Source organism: Equus quagga, chromosome 2, assembly GCF_021613505.1.
Source record: "Equus quagga isolate Etosha38 chromosome 2, UCLA_HA_Equagga_1.0, whole genome shotgun sequence".
NCBI classification, from domain to species: domain Eukaryota; kingdom Metazoa; phylum Chordata; class Mammalia; order Perissodactyla; family Equidae; genus Equus; species Equus quagga.
Genome location: NC_060268.1, coordinates 57,190,075 through 57,211,647, shown reverse-complemented (window position 1 = coordinate 57,211,647; position 21,573 = coordinate 57,190,075). Strand labels below are relative to the sequence as shown.

Sequence of the window (21,573 nt, the reverse complement as noted above, 5' to 3'; positions counted from 1 at the left end):
CTTTGGAAGAGAAACATGACAAACTCCTTCAGGTTCTGATGGTCTCTTCAGTTGGAACACAAGGATTCTTCAGTTCTCCCCCTCTGGCATCCTTCCAGGTGTCAGAGACACTTGCAGGGATGAGGACAGGTGGGGAGTGAGGCAGAGTTCCTGTGGAACACTCATTCATTACAGTGGCTCCCATCCCACTGGGAGTGGGGGTTGGGGGAGGCTGGAGGGAGCACTTTCTGGAGCAAGCATTGACCAACAGAAGTCATCTCCTTTCTCTCCCCATTCCCTGAACATAAGACTTATCTGGGTTGATGGTCAGGGAAGTGTGCTGGCGAGAGCCATGGGTTGGCAGAGGAGACTCAAGTCCTTCTTCAGCTTGGCTATGACCTCCTCATCTAAATCCAGATAAATGGACACTCTAGGGAGCACAGTGCAATAGAAATACAATAAAATATAATACAAGACATGTGACATTTTAAACTTTCTAGGAGCCACGCCAAAAAAAAAGTAAAAGAAACCAGTGATATTAATTTTTAGCAACATATTTTATATAACCTGATATATCAAAAATACTACAATTTCAACATATAATCAATATTTTGATATGAGATATTGTCATTCTTTTTTCCATAATAAGTCTTTGAAATCTGGTGTGTATTTTACACTTACAACACATCTCGATTCAGATGCTAAATTTTCCTTGAAAATATTTGATCTGCATTTAGATTTCATAAAATTTGCAGTTGAAAAAGCAGATTCACATACTCGAGTTGCTCCAAGTACACTTAGAAGTTTTCCAAACTTCTGAATCAATTATCAGCTTTTAAATTTAAATTTATTGAAATAAAATAAATTCAGTTTCTCAGTTTCACTAGCCACATTCCAAGTGCTCAGTAGCCACATGTGGCGAGTGGCCAGCACAGCCACTGTGCAGATATGGAACACTAACCTTCTCCTTTGACATACCCTTTGAGAGAATTAAACCTAGAACACTTTCTCACAAAAATAAACCCTGGAAGAAAGCTTTAGGGAGTGAGGGATGGGGGATGGGGCATGGGGGATGGGGGCTAGAGGATGAGGGAATCCAGGGAGGTGGATATGGAAAATCAGGCCAAAGCAAACAGACCAGCAGACCTTAGGCACGGCTCCCTCTCCTCCCATCTCTTTCCCTCACTCACAGGGGCTCCCCAGCCCTCCCCATACTAGCCACACTCCTCAGCCTCCCCCTAGGGTCCAGGCGCTCAGTAGTGACTCCTCGGGCATTCCAGGACCTTTGTGGGAGTTCAGGCTACAGGCACGAGGGCGCCTGGTTAATTGCAGGGGACCTCGCTGCAGGACCCTGGCCAGGTGCCAGAGGCTAACTGCTCCCCCACCCCCAACACCCCTCTCCTGATTTCCTTGAAGTCCTAATGTTCCCACACTGGACAAGGTGTCTCCACTTTTCTGGAGCCCTCCAGCCCAAAGGGGGTGAACAGCCTGAAACCTGAGTCTCTTGAATTGTTAGCCATGCCCCATCCCTCATGTTAGAACAAGTTGCCTTCCTCAGAGGTGTGAGGAGAAGTCTTGAAACCAGCTTACAAGAGGCAATGAGACCTCTGGAGCCGCCTGCCAGGAAGTACAGGTGCCACCTGCACAGTGGGCACCATTTTGGCATCAGCATCCATCTCCACATCGGATATGGCCCGGCAGGGGTGCATGGCCCTCCATGGTCTGCTGGCTCGGATTCAACTGTTGCAGGGTATTGGGGGAAGCTGTGAGGCCCAGACCACACCACAGAGGAGGGCTGTCATGCCCCACCCGTGCCCTTTCATTATAGAATGACTGGGCAGAGATAAGGGCCAAAGTGCTTTGCGGTATGGAATTATTCACTATAAAAAAAATTATTGCCACCAGGTCAGCATGTCATTATGATTGCAGGTCAACTAGAGATTCACTAATGTCTCCTACTTGTATACCATTGACTTCAATGCACCTTCACTCCATTATCCAACAATCCAAGGAAAGTGGGAGCAGTGCTCCTATCCTGTAAGTGGGAAACTAAACAAGGGCTCTGACTCTGGGCTAAGCCAAGGTCACACAGCTCCTGCAGCACTAGGGTCTTCAGTGACAGTGTGGGGTCCACCCTCTACAGCTCTGGTGACATGCAAACAACTTCTTGTAATAGAATTTACCATGCTTATCTCAATCATGACACAACCTCATAAAACTCCATAGGTTAAAGGCACTAAAGGCATTTGTGCCAATGATTTCTGAAAAGTCAACAACCTCCTGCCTCTAATCTGCTTGGTGACATTAAACCCTGGCCTCTGCTCAAGAAAAGTCTGACTAAGAATTGCCAACTGCAAGTAGGCAAAGGAGTCAGCTCAGCTCCTAGGATATCACCCATCTCTTAATTCGGCAAACCAAATTCCGAAGGACATAATCATTGAAATTTCTCTCTTCCTAAGGCTGAGCTGGAGAGAAGGAATAAATACACATACACACAATGTAATTCCATTTGTATAAAATTCTAAAAAATGCAAACTAAACTACAGTGACAGAAAGCAGATCAGTGGTTGCCTTGGGATAAGGTGGGGGTGGTGGGTGGGGGATGGAGGGATTACAAAGGGGTATGATAAATTGTTGAGGTGATGGATATGTCCATTATCTTGATTGTGGTGATGGTTTCTCCAGATATTTCAAACTTGTTCAAATTTTACACTTTAAATATGTGCCATTTATCTTACATCAATTATATTTCAACAAAGCTGTAAAGAAAGGAAAAAAACCCCACACAGCCAAATGACTCCCTGCCCCATGCTGGCATTTCCATTCAGAGCTTATCCTCCTGGTCCATCTAGAAGGAGACTGGCCGGGACTGGCACACTTCCCTAGGACTCACCCTGTGGGTGGGAGCCCAGGGAGGAGCGTGATCTCTATTCACGTGGCCAGCTATGACCACTTGATAGTGTAAGTCAAAGTGGTTACTCCTGCTTGAGTTCACTCATTTCAAACATTAACTTTTAATTACCTGCAATGAAGAGGACCAACACAGGGCCGATGGGTTCAAGGACAGACTGAGACCTCTACAGCAACTGTCGGTGATGACAGTCGACCAGCTTCTTTGGAAGAAGCAAAGACTCTTCTGGTGAGGCAGGTAACATAACCAGCTAATTCATCTGCTGAAACTAGTTTCCCAAGCTAACTAGACATCAACAGCAGATCTCATGCATCTTAGTTTCTCTCTTTCCCAACGACCTAACACATAACCATTCAAGAAGTTTTCCTGAATATGGTATATCCTTTCTGTGGAGAACAAGCATGGTCAAGAGCTCATCACTCCCTCTTAGCCACTGGGTGAAATCTGGATTAATCTTCTGTGATATTGTGATATAATAAGCAATATATACTTGGTCTTCGTCCCTGGTCCCTGGCACAGAGCCTCTAAATGTTACTAATAATAAGCCCCTTTAAGTCATAACTAAGTTTATGCTAAAGAGATGATGCTTGGATGATGGGAGGCTGGTTGCCAGAGAAACCAACCATGTGATTAGACGGCTGGAACTTTCAGCCCCATCCCCGACCTCTAGGAGGGGAAGAAGGGATGGGAATTAAATTCAATCACCAATGGCCAATGATTTAATCAATCATGCCTGTGTAACAGAACTTCCATTAAAAACCCTAAACAACGAGTTTCAGAGAGCTTCCAACAAATGGAGGTGATGGAAGGGTGGTGCATCCAGAGAGGGCATGGGAGCTCTGCGCCCCTTCCCCATACCTTGACCTATTTATCTCTATCTGGCAGTTCATCTGAGTCCTCTGTAATATCCTTTATAATAAACCTGTAAACATAAGTAAATGTTTCTCTGAGTTTTGTGAGCTGTTCTAGCAATAATCAGACCTAAGGAGAGAGTCACGGGAACCCACAATTTATAGCCAGTTGACGAGAAGTATAGGTGACAACCTGGGACCTACAATTGGTGTCTGAAGTAGGGGCAGTCTTGTGGGATTGAGCCCTTAACCTATGGGGTCTGCACTAACTCCGGGCAATTCTTAGCATCAGAATTGAGTTAAATTGTAGAACACCCAGTTGGTGTTCACCAAGAAATGGAGAATTGCTTGGTGTGAAAAAACCCACACATTTGGTGCCAGAAGTGTTATAAATAAAGGAAATGGTGTTTTCCTTTCTCTCTCTTATATCATTCAAAGTAATTTCCACCTGACTTTCTTTCTTATACTTCCTGATACAAAAGCAAAGATTTAATGAAGAACTATTGCCCGCAAGTTACAGATGAAGTGACAGGGATTCAACCATGATTCAGATAGAGTTTCTATATTCGATTATAATTGGTATCACAACCTCATCTAGGGAGACAGACAGAAACTACTAACCATAATATATAGAAGAATAGTAGGGAAAGAATGCTGTGTGTCTATCAACAGAAGAATGGCTGTACAAATTTTATATCCCTAAGATGGACTACTATTCAGCAAAAAGCTGAAAATTATTGATATACACAAAAAACATGGATGAATCCCAAAAAATTATGTTGGGTGAAAGAAGTCAGACAAAAAAGACTACATTTTGTGGTATTCCATTTATATGAAGTTCAAAACAAGTGAAACTAATCTATGGTGACATAAGTTGGAACGAGTGGTTGCCTCTGTGGAAGCAGTCCAAATTGACTAGGAGGGAGCATGAAGGAACCGTCTGGGAAAAAGGAAATGTTTTATATCTTGATTGGGGTGGTGGTTACACAGGTGTACACATTTGTCAAAAGTCATCCAACTGTACACTTAAAATCTGTGCATTTTATTTTTATTTTTTTAAATTTTATTTATTTATGTATTTATTTTTTAAAGATTGGCACCTAACAACCGTTGCCAATCTTCTTCCTCTTTTTCCAGCTTTTTCTCCCCAAATCCCTCCAGTATTTAGTTGTATATTTTAGTTGTGGGTCCTTCTAGTTGTGGCATGTGGGACGCCGCCTCAGTGTGGCCTGACAAGCGGTGCCACGTCCATGCCCAGGATCAGAACCAGCGAAACCCTGGGCTGCCAAAGCAGAGCATGCCAATTTAACCACTTGGCCACGGAGCTGGCCCCTGTGCATTTTATTATATGTAAATTACTCCTTGATTTAAAAAAATATATGCTAAGGGATCACAGTAGCGAAAGCCACTTGCTTTCCTGAATTTAATCAGGAAAGACTTCACACAGAGTGACATTTGAGCAGGACCTTGGAGGAGGTATAGGTTGTTTTCTGGTTGGAGCTAAAAAACAAGAGCAGAAGTGTGAAGGTCATGGTGCATCCTAAGTAGAGGCCTCAGGGATATGTTTGAGAATGTCCTGGGGGAAGGCAGGGAATGGTGGGGGGCAGGAAAAAGTGGCTGAAGTGAGATTGTGAAAGGCCTTGAACGATATACCTTTTCAAATAAGGACAACAAGAAGTCTTGGAAATGCTTAGATTATGGTTTTGTCTGATTATTATAAATAATACATGCTCATTAAAAAAAATTACAAATAATTAAATCATGTATAAAGCCAAAAGTCCCCCAAATCCTAATAGTCATTGCTAACAATTTAGTTTTATCTTTCCAGACTTTATGTGTGTGCGTATTTAATATTTTAAAATTTTTAATAAAATGGACTGATAGAATATATATGGTACGCTCATAAGGTCTAGGATCATACCTGTCTATTTTCACTCTTGTATTCTCAATATCTAGCACAATGTCTGTAAGAATTATTTGTTGAATGTAAGAATGGTCTATATCTTACTCTTGTTTCCTAACATATTCAAAATATCCTTATTCTTTTTAATGGCTGTAAAGTGTTCTGCTCTTTGAGGCAAAGCTGTATTGAAAGACATTTGGTGCAAATTCCTTACGGTTACAAGACTATTATAAGATCCTTGTGTACTTGGATGTATTTCTATAGGATATATTCCTAGAAAAGGAATTGCTGGTTCAAAATATGCACATCTCAAAATTTTATAGCTATAATAGCGTTTGCTAAATTACCATCCAAAAAGGTTGTACTAATTTGCTTTCTCACAACCTGCTGTTTCCACCATATGCTCAACAACCCTTGATATTATCAATCTTATTCATCTTTTACAATCTTACAATCTAAAAATTATTTGCTTGTTTTGCATTTCTTCTATTAAAATGGTTTAGCATTTTGTCTTATGTTTATTGGCTACTGTATTTTTTTCTGTGAATTAGCTGTTTATGTCCTTTGATCACTTTCTTACTAAATCATTAATTGTTTTTAATTATAGAAGCTTCTTATATATTAGAGATGACAATTATTTGTAATATACGCCAAAAATTTTTCTCCCAGTCTTCTTCGTTTAGGGTATCTTTTGCTGTACGGTTTTAAATTTTATGCAGTCAAATCTGCCCATTCTTTTCCTTTATGATTTGTGACTTCGGTGCAGTGCTGAGAAATACTCTATCCACCTTAAGATTATGAAACTATTCTAATTGTTTTCTAGTTTTTTTATGGTTTAATTTTTTGCATTTGAATTTTTAATGTCTAGATTTATTTTATAGTGAAAGCGAGGTAAGCACCTAGCTTTACTTTCCCCTCCTCCTCAAATATAATCAAATAAATCATCAAACAGCCCATTTATTGAATAGCTGATTCTTTTGCCATTGATTTAAAATGGCAATTTTATTATGTACTAGATTTTCATATACAGATGGGCCTCTTCTGGAACTTCCTATTTCCTTTATTGTAGATTTATGGTATATGTTGGTATCTAGTAGGGTAAAATAGAAATATTTTAGATGTGTTTTATTCTCTGAAAGTAGCATTGTTATCAATCTAATCTAGATTAGGTAAATTTAAAAACTGGACGTAAATTCATTAAAAAGTTAAATATTGATATACTGGGTATTCTTTCATAGTGTGTTAAATAGGCATTTAATATGGAATCGCCTTCTCATTCACATTTTGTTCAGTTATTACAGAACAACAAAAAGTTTTAAGTGTAATAGTGATTCTATATTAACTGCCTATAAACACATTTTCAATAAACGTGTACATTTTTATAATTCTTTTCTTTTTCTCCATGCTTGTTTTATTTGCTGAAATGTAATTTTACATCTGTTGACTCTAATAACAACAATTTGGGTTTGTAATTTGAATGTCTGTTTTATCACATTTTTATAATAATTCATTTTTGTTGTGTTTTACAAAAGTATTGATCTGTGATGGATTAGAATTCTTTTTAAAAATGGCCCTTCACTACAGATAGTTTGAGAAGTAAACTAGTCCTAGAGAGCCAGCTAATTTCAATTTCCAACTGTTTGCTGCTTGTATAAAGAAACATAATTGATTTTTGTATGTTGACCTTGTATCCTATGACTTTACTAAATCCACTAATTAGTTCTAGTCTCATTTTTGTAGCTTCCTTAGGATTTTCTACACTGACAATCATATCATCTGAAAATAAAGAGTTTTATTTCTTTCTTTCCAATCTGTATGACATTTCTTTTTCTTGTCTTTTTGCACTGGCTAGGACCTCCAGTACAACGCTGAATAAACGTGGTGAGAGTGGACACCCTTGTCTTGTTTCTAATCTTAGTGGAGAAAGCATTTGGTCTTTTATCATTAAGTACGGCCTTAGCTGTAGGTTTTACATAGATGTCCCCTTTTCAGTTAGAGAAATTTCTATTTTATTCCTGGTTTGCTGAGAGGGTTTTTTTTTTTTTTAAATCAAAAATAGACAACCTAGAAGAGATGGATAAATTCTTAGAAACACACAATCTTCCAAAACGGAATCATGAAGAAATAGAAAATATGAATAGACCAATTACTAGCAATGAAATTGAATCAGTAATTTAAAAACTTCCAACAAACAAAAGTCCAAGACCAAATGGCTTCACAGGTAAATTCTACCAAACATTTAAAAAAGAGTTCATACCTATCCTTCTCAAACTATTCCAAAAAACTGAAGAGAAAGGAATGCTTCCAAACTCATTTAACAAGCCCCGCAGAACCCAGATACCAAAACCAGACAAAAACACCACAAAAAGGAGAATTACAGGCCAATATCCCTGATGAACATAAATGCAAAAATCCTCAACAAAATATTAGCAAACCAAATTCAACAATACATTAAAAGGATGATGCATCACGATCCAGTGGGATTTACCCCAGGGATGCAAGGATAGTTCAACATCCACAAATCAATCAATGTGATACACCACATTAATGAAACAAAGGATAAAAATCATATGATCATCTTAATAAATGCAGAAAAAGCATTTGAAAAACTCAACACCCATTTATAATAAAAACTCACAACAAAATGGGTATAGAGGGAATGTGCCTCAACACAATAAAGGCCACATATGACAAACTCACAGTTAACATCGTACTCAATGGTAAAAAGCTGAAAGCTTTTCCTCTAAGATCAGGAACAAGACAAGGATGCCCACTATCCTCGCTTTTATTCAACATAGTATTGGAAGTCCTAGCCACAGTAATTAGGCAAGAAAAAGAAATAAAAGGCATCCAAACTGCAAAGGAAGAAGCAAAACTGTCACTCTCTGCAGATGATACAATACTATATACAGAAAACCTTAAAGACTACACCAAGAGACTATTAGAACTAATAAATGAATTCAGTAAAGTTGCAGGATACAAAGTTAAAAACTGGTTACATTTTTATACACTAATAACGACCTATCAGAAAGAGAAATTAAGAAAACAATCCTATTTACAATTGCATCAAAAAGAATAAAATACCTAGGAACAAATTTAACCAAGGAGGTGAAAGACCTCTACTCTGAAAACTGTAAGACATGGATGAAAGAAACGCAAGATGACACAAATAAATGGAAAGACATACCATGCTCATGACTGGAAGAACTAATATTGTTAAAGTGGCCATATACTACCCAAAGCAATCTGCAGATTCAATGCAATCCCTATCAAAATACTAATGGCATTTTTCATAGAACTAGAACGAAGAATCCTAAAATTTGTATGGAACCACAAAAGACCCTGAATAGCCAAAACAATCTTGAGAAAGAAGAACAAGTAGGAGGTATCACACTCCCTGATTTCAACCTACACTACAAAGCTATAGTAATCAAAATAGTACGGCACTGGCACAAAAACAGACACATAGATCAATGGAACAGAATAGAGAGCTCAGAAATAAACTCACAGATATATGGTCAATTAATCGATGACAAAGGAGGCAAGAATATGCAATGGAGAAAAAACAGTCTTTTCAATAAATGGTTGTTGGGAAAACTGGACAGCCACACGCAAAAGAATGAAACTGGACCAATATCTTACACCATATACAAAAATAAATTCAAAATGGATTAAAGACCTGAATTGGAGACCCGAAACCATAAAACTCCTAGAAGAAAACAAAGCCAGTATGCTCTTTGACATCAGTCTTAGTAATATTTTTTTGAACCTATCTCCTCAGGCAAGGGCAACAAAAGCAAAAAAACCCCCAAATGGAACTACATCAAACTAAAAAGCTTTTGCACAGTGAAGGAAACCATTAATAAAATGATAAGGAAACCTACTGAATGGGAGAAGATACCGGCAAATCATATATCCAATAGGGGTTAATATATAAAACATATAAAGAACATATACAACTTAACATTAAAAGAAACAAACAACCCAATTAAAAAACGGGTAGAGGACCTGAATAGACATTTTTCCAAAGAAGACATACAGACAGCCAAGAGGCACATGAAAAGATGCTCAACATCACTAATCATCAGGGAAATGCAAATCAAAACCACAATGTGATATCACCTCATACCAGTAAGAATGGCTATTATCAAAAGGACAAAAAATAAGTATTTGTGAAGATGTGGAGAAGAGGGCACCCTCATGCACTGCTGGTGGGAATGTAAATTGGTGCAGCCTCTGTGGAAAACAGTGTGGAGCTTCCTTAAAAAATTAAAAATAGAACTACCATACAATCTAGCAATTCCACTTCTGGGTATTTATCTGAAGGAAACAAAAACAGTAATTCAAAAAGATGTATGTACTCTCAAGTTCATTGCAGCATTATTTACAACAGCCAACATATGGAAGCAACTTAAGTGTCCATCAACAGATGAATGGATAAAGACAACATGGTAGATATACAATGGAATATTATTCAGTCATAAAAAGGATGAAATCTTGCCATTTGTGACAATATGGATGGACCTAAAGGGTATTATGCTAAGTGAAATAAGTCAGACAGAGAAAGACAATTGCTATAGGACTTCATTTATATGTGGAATCTAAAAAACAAAACAAATGAATGAACAAAACAAAACAGAAACAGACTCATAGATACAGAAAACAAACTGGTGGTTGCCAGAGGGGAGGGGTGTTGGGAAGTGGGTGAAATAGGTGAAGGGGATTAAGAGGTACAAACTTCCAGTTATAAAATAAGTAAGTCATGGGGATGTAATGTGCAGCATAGGGAATATAGTCAATAGTATTATAATAACTTTGTATGGTCATGGAGGGTAACTAGACTTATTGAGGTGATCATTTCATAATGTATATATTGAATCACCATGATATACACTTGAAACTATGATATTGTATGTCAATTATACTTCCATTAAAAAAAAAAAAATCTCCCCCCAAAAAAGAATGTTAGATTTTGTCAAAAGCTTTTTTGGCATCTATTGATATGATCATGTCTGTTGATATGATGAACTGAACGATATTTGTATGTTAAATAAATCATGTAGTATTGGGATAAATTCCACTTGGTCATATGTATTGTACCTTTTATATATTACTGGATTCAATTTCCCAAAATATTGTTGAAGATTTTTGCATGTATATTCATTATAGATATTGGCCTGTAGTTTTTTGGGCTTTCTTCTTTATAATATTTTTGTTATCAAAGTAATGTTTGGTAATGCTCATAGACTGAATTGGAAAGTGTGCCATTGTTTCTATTTTATAGAAGAGTTTGTGTAGAATTGGTATTGTTTCTTTCTCTCTCTCTCTTTTTGTAACATTTGATAGAATTCTCCAGTGAAACCTTCTAGGAATTTTCTTTAATAGATGCAAGTGATTTCTGGTTAGCCCCAATATGTAAAGAGCTTGGAAACTGTCACTCCCATCCTTACAACAGGAAATGAATTACTGAAGCACTAAACTAATTACTGAAAATCAGTAATTTTTCTAGCACCCATTAGAGAACTGAGGACTCAAGGCAAGCCATCACCTTGAAATCTGGAGAGACAGGAGAATCCAGAGTCACAGCTGAGATTTGCTTACCTAGAGCAGAAGCTATTGGAGCCATAGACTGGTAGGGACACAAATAATTTTGACAAAATGCTGGAGTCTTGAGTGTGTAATAACGTAAGGGTGAGAAATTCCTAAGACTAGCACAGAGTAGGAGGAACCCCATAATTTTGTGGATCTTTACTTCCAGGGGCCCCATGAGATTCTCACAGTGAAGAGTATCCTCCCCTAACCCCCCTGGCCCCTGTGGCTCTGACAGGGAAAGGGTAACAGTAGTCATTGTAAAAGATGCCTAGAGTGTTCTCCATAACGAAGGCCTACTCTCCAGGGAAAAAGACCTTACACAAGCCTTATTCCACAGGAAGGAAGGGCATTTCTCCCACCCCAGCCCCCTTTAGTGTTCCTGTCTCACCTAAGGAGGGAAAAAGCTAGGAGACACTTAGTCGAGGAATGCAGGCCCACTAAAAAACTGAGATTTAATCCTATGATTATAGGACATAATCCCTCTCCCATGCCTCAATGCCACACCAACAGGGCTCCAATGTAGTAACAGTGGATGACAACTGAAGAGCTGTAAGACATAGCCTTTGTGTGAGGAGGAGCACATGGGGAAGCCCAAAGTCAACAGGGGAGACAAAAGCAAGGATGCTAGAGGAATCTGAAGCCTCTGGCACTTAGAGCTGCAGCAAACATTAAATACAGTCCAACTGTTGCCCAGATTAACCTAAAACTTTCACTGAACGCCTATTTACTTCAGATCCTATTACCCAATACATGACGTCTAGCTTTCAATAAATAATTACAAGACATGTTAAGAGGCAAGAAAAAACACAGTCTGAAGAAATATAGAGATATTTAGATTTTCTATTTCTTTTGCAGTAAGCTTTATTTTTTTTAAAGGAATTTGTCCATTTAAGTTTTTAATTTATTGGCATTAAGTTGTTCATAATATTGCCTTTTTATTTAATAATTGAGGATCTGTAATGATGTCTCTTTTCATTCCTGATATTCATAATTTGTGCCTTTTCGTTTTTATCTGGCCAGAGCTTTATCAATGTTATTGATTTTCTCAAAGCACCAGATTTTTGTTCTAGTGATAGTCTTCATTTTCCTTCTGTTTGATTTCTGCCGTTCTCTCCATTACTTCCTTTCTTCTGCTTATTTTAGCTTAATTTGCTCCCCTTTTTCTAGTTTCTTAAATAGAAGTTAAGTCACTGATTTAAAAAATTTTTACTTATCTAACATAAGCATTTAATGCTAAAAATTTTCCACTCTATTCCCTCCTCAGGGGCTTTGTTTTGGCAACTATCCCCCCTTTCTCCTGCATCATCAATTCTTCCCTTTCCACTGAACCATTTCCATCTTCATAGAAACAGGCTGTTATAGTGCTATATTATAGGGGAAAAAAAAGAAAACAAAAACACTCTTTCTTGCCCCCACAACCTCCCAGGCTGTCACACCCTTTCCCTCCTATAAATATGGTTATCTTTACTCTAATGCTGTATCTACTTCCTTATCTCCAATCTCTATAGCCCACGCCATGCAGGTGTTTACCCCTGCATTGAAATTGTTTTTATCAAGGTCACAAGCAAATTTCATCCCTCCATGTACAATGACGAATTCTTACTCCTCATCTTACTCGTTATTCAGCAGCATTTGACATACTTTACCCTGGCTCTCAGGCCGCCAGTCTCCCGGTTTTCCTTCTTTCCTCAGTGATGACTCCACCTCCCCTTTCCAACCTCTCAGTTGGAGAGCTCCAGCGTCCAGTCCTCAGTCTCCACTTTTTCCTCTTGCTCTACATCAATTACCCAGGTGCCCTTCGTCCGTCCACTCCTAAAATTTTAAGTATCATCTGATGTATTCAAGCTACTCTACATTACTTAATTTATAGTGCATAATTTCGTAGTTTCATGATTTTGTAGTCATCTTAAAGTAATACTTTTGTGTTTTAATCTGGACAGTTAGATTATATGTTCTCTAAGGACAAAGATCTCCACCATCTTGTTCTTTTCCATCCTTTTAAAGTATCTAACACAGTGTTCTGTGCATGGTAAGCCCTGATTAAACACTGTGAACTCCATCTCTGATTTTGTTCAAGCACTGAAAAATGTATGGTTTTACTATTAGGAAGAAGCAAGATTTATAGTGATTCACACTTAAGCAACAAGTAGCACTCACAAATTATTGAGCCTTAGAGCCAGGACCTGCTCAGGGCTCATAATCTTGGTCACCGTAGAATGTGTCAATCTCCAATTCTTTCACTGAGACTGAGACCATGAGCCAACTGAGTGGTTCCTTTTATTCAGTATTTACAATGAGGTGAAGGCAAAACATACACTTGTTTCCATTGGAGGTTTCTCACGTGTTGAGGCTGGTCACAGGGAAATCCCCATTCCAACCAAATAACAGTTAAACTAGAGCTACAATTTTAGTATGGAAGGGCCAACAAAATTGTACACAAATTTGGGCTGTTACGTGAGGAATGTGCACCTCTTTTACTGGCTTACAAGTTAGGAGCAAAGAGCCCTTGGTCCCTGAGGACAGTTCATCTAACAACACAGTCAACATAAACAGGGAACAGCCTTATTTCAAGCCAGAGGCAAGAGGCATCCTACAGCTTTGAGGGTGAGGCCACCAGGATTCTCTACACAGCCTGATGGCCAAGGCCAATCTCCACCCCTCAGCCGCACTGCCTTCTCACCAAGGGGAGGAAAACACAAGGACTCTAGAGGCTGCGCATGGTCACTGGGGAGAAACCGAACTGTACTCTCCTCATCAACCAACTCCCATCTTTAGCCACTATTATAAGGTGTTTCACAAATTTACTATTTTACAATTCCTTAGGAGATTTTTCAAGGTGAAGTTCCAGGATCTTTGAAGATTCCCCTCCACTTGGTTTAAGACACCTCAAACAACTTCTCTGTACCAAATTCTTTCTGAACACACAGAAATGAAATGGGCTGTATGAATTTTAAATCAGATAACAAAGATATCTTTTGAAAAAAGTATCAGAGGTGACCAGTCATAAACAGAATGTACAGCCAAGTTTTATAAGAGACAAAAACTGTAATAACAGATACCAAAGAATACACTATTTAAAGAAGAGGAAACATGGGAAATGAGTAGTGCCAAACAGTCTTTTTATTGTTCATTGAAAAATACAGGTCTGGAAAGGGTCTCTTGCATTGTGTTTTGAACACAAGGTCTGATATTGTAAGTACATAAGACATAATAGTATAACATATAAAATGATATATATAGAGACAGAATACACCTCTCTACACACTACAGTTTAATAGCATGAAGTGAAGCCTTTTATTAAATGAGAAGTGTAAACACTGCGATCATGAACAAAGTGCTCTAAGCAAAGCACTCTAAAACTGTTTTGTTGTGACATCTACTTTGTCTACCTGGCCTTAGGAACGGGGGCGCCCCGGAGAAACTTAGCTAACAAAAAGCTAGCACTCTCAAGGAGCTCTTCCGAGGGAGCAGGCTGCTGGTGCCTGAGACAGGCTGCCACCCTGGCTTCCCTGGAGCCCTCCGGTCCACGCTGACTGCTAATCCCTGTCTTGGGGCTAGTCTGAGATGAGTGGGAAGAGTGTTAGGTAGGAGGAAGCTTCTGTCTCAACTGCTTATACTGCACCAACTCTACAGATGAGAACATCTAGCATTATTTATGTGAATCTGCCACTCTGAGCAAACACTGAAATGTGCTTGAGAATAAAAATAGTAACGTTAGGAACAAAAGCCATTTTCTATTCAGTCTGCAGATATCATCATTTATTCCTTTCAGTCATATTTTCATTAAGATGCTCTAAAAGAGGCTGCTACTACTATATTACGAGTCAAGCAGGTCAGGATCGAGGTAACAAAACTTCTCCAGTTACAACTACTAATTCAAATGAATTAAAAATAAATACAAATTTATTAGAGAGCAACAAAACCAAGGTCTTATTTACTTGGAAACATATTCAAGCACTACAACAATATTCACATTCCAAGGTCAACTTTAACTACACCTACATTTCCCTCCAAACTGAGAAAGCCCTGTGTGGGGGAGAGCATACATCAACACCACGTTCTCCTCTCCAAATACTATCAGGGCTCAGAAAGCCCATTATAGATAACAAATGCAAAAAAAAAAAAGAGAGAAAGAGGAAAAAATAGCACGTCAATATCTATACAGCAACAGAGGAAGGCTACACTCCCCCTCTGGGCTTGCTTGGCACGGGGCCAAGCAAGCCTATTTGTAACAATAGTGCCTAAGCTGACTATGGCAATGCTCACATTTTAAGAGAAACCAGGATTACAAAGTTTCTTTATGCATAGGTAATCAAAGATCATTAAATAATTTCCTGAACTAAGACAATAGTCTCACCACCAAAGAAAATTTTCTCCTCACCTGAGAAATTTTTATAAGTGAGATTTTACACTATCTCAGCTTCTTTACTTAACATTAAACTTAATGCACAGAGGACATACTCAGAGCTCAAGTCTGAGTAATATTAATATGCTCAGGGTTTTCTACACTTTACAGATCAGCAAAATTTTATCAGCTATCCATTTAAGAGAGTTGTAAGTCAACCATAATAACCAACTATATATTTTTCTTATTCCGTTCCTCAAAGAACACCACGTTCCACTAGGAATAAAGCCCAGTTCAATAGGTACCTTGTTCCCCTCATCTTTGCACAGTATATTTCACTATTCAGTCCCTATGTCCTTGACTCTTCCTACGACTCTTCTAGACTAAGGAAAATCTTGTATAAAGGTGGAAAATTGTGAACTCCAGCAGAAGTACTGGTATTGGTGCTGAAGGAAATTTTAGGGGAAAACCCACAAGTGCTTGTGTTTACAGCCTTGCCAGAAACTCTATTCCTCTTGAATTCCTAGACCGAGAAATTCTAGTATTTAAACATGGGAGGGGATTTCACTGATAAAGGTCTAGTTCACGTGTAAGGTTCTGGTCCCTGGAACAATGTGTGGCTAGCCCAAAATACTGGTCATGTTTCCATTTTAAACATGTTTATTACCATTCCCCATGAGAGTACTGTCAAATTCCTCCACTGTCATGTCACTGGTGAGCCCCGTCATTGCTGCTCCTATTTCTTCTGGATGTTCTACTGCAGATATGGGATTCACTGAGGTTATCACTTTAAGTCTAGGAAATTTCTATTTCACACCATCAGCTCCCTAAAAGCCATCAACTGGGAACAATTTCTAGTTAGGAAAGGCACAATTCACTAGCATTTCCTCTTTATAAAGGGAATCAAAATCATTGTTTAGCAGGTGAACAAACGCCTCAGGTATTCCTATAGAGGGAAGGCTGTGCCTGCTACCAAAACCCAGAAACGTTTACTAGATCTAAAGATTATATGGATTAAGTAAAAGCATGAATTTGGCAGTTTAAGACACATTGCCAATTTTACACTACACCATTTGAGGGCAAGCGTTTAGTATCACAGCAGCAAGTTAAAAGTGTCAACACCACCCTATTTGCTTGCTTTCCTCATGCTTTAGGTAAACTTCCACCAGCTCCAGTGAAGCCTGTCCCAGGGTACATCATTCAGCAGCCTGAGGAACTGCTCAGAGAGAGAACAATGGACTTCACCTCAACTAGCTCAGCAACTAGCACTCAGCTGGCAAACACTGCCTTGGGGCAGAGCCCATGCAAAGCCTTAAATCCAGGAAAGATTCATAGAAGTTATACAAAAATTCTTGGCTTTATAATACCTTTCGAGGAAGTCAGAAAATAATTGGTTTTTAGTTAAAGAAAGTGAATCTATGCTCAAAAAACAATGTAATGACTCCAAAAACAACTTCCAGGATGGAAAAACTACAGAAAAATACAGCTGATTAATCAATAGCTTACTTTGGCTAAATTATCATAGTAAGCCAGTGCAATTTATTATTGCATTTAGAAGCACAGCCTACCATGTTCTCAGAAAACAGGATACTAGTGAAGTCCATGAAAACAGTTCACCGAGAGGATAGCCCTTGAGCCTTTCATGACTTCAGATCTTAAAAAGACAAAGGCTAACTGGGATTTGACGTTCAGATATTTACTTGCTCAGCACAAGCAGAGTTAGGAGACGGTTAAACATCTGATTCTCACTCACTTATGGTGATGTGAGCAAACTCCTATTTGGAGACTGATGGTTCTCAATCCGGCTGCACATTGGAGTCATCTGGGAAGCTTTTAAAAAATTACCAAATGCCCAGACCAATGAAGTGTGGAGGGTGGAGCTAGAAATCAGTAGTCTTTGATTCCCCAGGTGATTCTCACGTGCAGCCAGGATGCACACCACTGAGGAATCCCTTTCAGAGAGCTGTTGCTTGAAAGCCATATCGTATCTAGATAGTTTGTTTTTTTTAATTCCACCAGGAAAAGGGATTTTTAGAAAAAGGCACAGTTGTGCTTCCTCTAAAGATGCAGCTTACTGTTTGAGAGGTGCTGGTTCTTGGAGGTTATCTGGAGCGCTGGCTGAAAAGGAGGAAGTCCTTGTCTTGGCAGAGCAGGCATAGTTTCAGGCTTCGGCAGCTGCCTCCAGCAGCAAAGAACGCCCAGATGCCCATGAGCACCATGATTATATATACTGACACTAGACTTATTCCATAATGAGGATTTATGAAGGTCTGCAAAGGGAAAATAAATCAGTCTGGGTAATAACAGCAAGCTTATTAAACATGTGGAGCAACCAAGATAAAGGAACATATGGAATACTTTCAAAAGTTACGGTGTGTTTCATCAAACATATGACGTACATCGTGTTGAGGAGCAGCAGGCCCCACAGAGACACAGAAGTAACCTAGCCAACAGACACTAGCCCATAAATCTGTGCTTTGCTGTAGTCAGATGGCAACCATGCAAGGTAACCAGAAGTCAGAACCTAATGAAATACCCAAGTAGAAGATATATGTCATATAACCTGGGCTCAGTTTATAATAATTTTTATGTTAATTAGCTCTTAGAATTTGCAAGAAAGTGAGACAAGTCCAAGTTACTTTAGTATAAATCCTTAGTATTCAAGGGAATATGAGGACGGCATCTCTTTTTCAGCTGTACAATTGCTGTGGGTTCTAAAAGTTCATTTAAAAAACACTGATGGGATGCTGAGAAATACTATGTTACACAATCGTAAAGACCAAAGTGTCTATCCTAATGGAGCTTACAAACTAGTAAGGGAGACAGGTAACGAATGAAGAAACAAATTAATTAATTACAAATTGTGATGAATGCTGGGACAGAATAATTATAATTGTGATGGTGCTAGGATAGCTAAAAACAAGATGATCTACTTAGGTTGGTCAAGGAAGGCCTGAAGAAGTGGCATTTAAACTGAGACATATAAGACAAGGAGAGAGCCAGCTTGTGCAGACTGAGGAACCAAAGGAAGGCAAAGAGCTCAGTGCAGCTGAGAACCTGAGAAGAGCTGATATCAATAACGTATAGGGACAGAGGGGCAGCACACGAGATGCAGTCCGAGAGGAAGGCAGGGGCCAGCTAAGCATATCAGTAAGGAATGTGGATTTTATCCTCAGTGCAATGAGGGTCACAGAAGGGTTGTAGGCAGGGGAGCTGAATGACTTGATTTAGATTTTTAAACTGCAGAGAATGGATTAAAGGAGGCTACGGTGAAAGCAGGGAGACTAGTTAGGAAGACTTTGTAGTGGATGAGGAGAGTACAGGATGCTGACTTAGGCCAGGGTGTCGGGGTGCAGATGGAGAGTGGGTGATACGATCTGACAGGACTTGCTGATGGATGGAATGCGAGGGAAACGGAGAGGCCAAGAATGACTTCCATGTTTCCGACTTTAAGTAAATGGTGGTGCTATCTAATGAGATAACAAAAACTTGAGGAAGACCAAGCTTGAAAGACCTGGGGAAAGACCAAGCTTGGAGTGATGGGTAAATGCCTGTGAGATTTCAAAAGCTGATGTCAGGTCAGCAGTGAGATATATGAGTATGGGGCTCAGAGGAAAGGCCTGGGCTAGAAAAAGGAATATAGAAACACAGTCCGTAGACGATATTTAAAGCCATGACTACGAATATGATTACCCAGGGAGCAACTGTAGAGAGAAGGGAAAAGAGAAGTCAAGACCAAGCCCTGAGAACATTTATAAATTATTTGTGCTGCTTAGAATCACAGGAGCAAATTAAAAGTGTCAACACCACCCTCTAGGCTTGACTCTTATTGAAAAGGAGTCAGCAGGGGCTGGCCTGGTGGCACAGTGGTTAAGTGCGGACATTCCACTTCAGCGGCCCTGGGTTCGCATCCCAGGTGCGGACATGGCACTGAGTGGCACGCCATGCTGTGGTAGGTGTCCCTTGTATAAAGTAGAGGAAGATTCACATGGATGTTAGCTCAGGGCCAGTCTTCCTCAGAAAAAAGAGGAGGATTGGCAGATGTTAGCTCAGGGCTAATCTTCCTCAGGAAAAGAAAAAAGAAAGAAAAAGAAAAAGAGTCAGCAAAGGGGTCTGAGAAGAGCAAACGTGAGGTAAGAGGAAAATCAGGACAGTGTGATGCAGAAGTCAAAAGACGAAAATGTTTCAAAGACGGGGTTGTCAACTCTTTTTAAAGGCTGCTGAGATGAAGAATGAACAATGTCCATTAGATTTGGAGAAATGGAAGTCCTTTTTGACCCTGACAAGCACAGTTTTAGAAGTGTTGAGCAGAAGCCAGATTCGACTAGAAGTATGAGAGGTGAAGTGGAGACAGAATTTGTGGAGATAATTCTTTGAGAAGTCTTGCTGTGATGGGGAACAGAAGGAAAAAAAAAAAAAAGGTGGTGGCTAGAAGGGGAAAAGGCAATAACGAAGAGTTTTATGTAAGATATGTCTGTATGCTGATGAAGAGAGGAACAGGCTGGTGAGGTAGGATGCATGGCACCATCAAAGGAGCGAAGTCCTCAAGTAGCAGAGAATTAGGCCTAGAGCCCAAGTGGAGGGGCTGGCCCTTGACAGAAGGAAAGATACTTCCTGTGCTGGGCCAGGTGGGGAGATGGTTCCCATCCGACCCAGCATTTACACTTAACAAAGGAGAGGATCAGACTGGGTCAGTTTCTCACTGTAGACCTCTGCCTGTCAAGGTTCCTCATTGTCCTTGCCCTCTCATACCTGCATCCGTCCCTGGCTAAGGCACCCACCTTGACTATCAGCTCTGGGCAGGGAAATGGGCTGATTTCAGAGGTAGCACCTCATGCATAAGAGCGCTTTTCTCAAGAGGCATCTGTGGACATGGCAAAAATTATTTTCTGGATTCTTCTTCAGGATAATTCTATACCTCAAATCCACTAAATTTTCATTTATTTTACAGGGTGCTAAGCTCTTTTGTATTTCTCTTTTGTTTCTTTAAAAAATTGTTTTCTTTAAACAATTACAAAAGAAATATGTGATTGTTGTAGAAAATTAGAATACATAAATGAGTAAAATAAATTTTAAAGCCTGAAATACAGATAGGTCAATATTTATTAAACAGAACACAAAAAGTGCAAACCATATAGGAAAAATTGATTAGACTACGTTAAAGTGAAGAACTTTTGCTCATAAAAAGACAACATTAAGAGAATGCAAAGCCACATTGTAAGAGAAGTTATTTACAATACATACAAAAGCCTCTTTTAGAGAATATATAAAGAACTCCTAAAAATCAAAAAGAAAAAGACAACTGAATAGAATGATGGGCAAAAGATTTGAACAGACACCTCACAAAAGAATTTCCAAATGGGCAATAAATATATGAAGACGTGCTCAACCTCATTTAATCATGAGGGAAATGCAAATTAAAACCATAATGTGATACTACTACATACTACTACATAATGTGATACATACTGCATACTACTACATACATACATACATACCATAACAATAAAGAGAATGTCACACTAAGTGCTGGTGAGGAAGTGGAGGAACTGCAACTCACAAATTAATGGTGGGAGTGTAAGTCGACATGACTGCTCTGAAAAACTGAGTGGTACCAACAGCTGATGTAGGTGCACCCCACGATTCCACTCCTAGACATATATCCAAAAGAAATGTCTACATAAAGTTCAACAAGAGACATACACTAGATACTATTCACAATAGACAAAACTGGAGACACCATAAATGTCTCTGCTGGAAAATGGATAAGCTATGGTACAGTCACACAGCAGAACGCTACACTGCAATGAAAGAGCAATCAACAGCTCTGCTCAGATAAATCTCACAAACATAATGTTGAGCGAAAGGAGTATGGTTCCATTGACATAAAACACCAAAAGGCAGGGCAAGCTGTGGTGTTGGAACTCGGGACTGTGGCTCCCCTTGGAGGAGCAGTGCAGTGGCACTAGGAGGAGCAGTGCAGTGGCACTAG

General features: G+C 39.2%; 1 protein-coding gene across 1 annotated transcript in view; it reads right to left on the bottom strand.

Annotated features, from left to right (window-relative positions):
* Nucleotides 1-15,111: 15,111 nt before the first annotated feature.
* Nucleotides 15,112-21,573, bottom strand: part of APH1B (aph-1 homolog B, gamma-secretase subunit) — a gene marked incomplete at its 5' end in the record, with an annotated part of 29,219 nt that continues 22,757 nt past the window's right edge. The window contains one exon of the mRNA XM_046652749.1: nucleotides 15,112-17,851. Coding sequence (XP_046508705.1) covers nucleotides 17,684-17,851 — 168 coding nt within the window. The remainder of the gene's footprint in view (nucleotides 17,852-21,573) is intronic.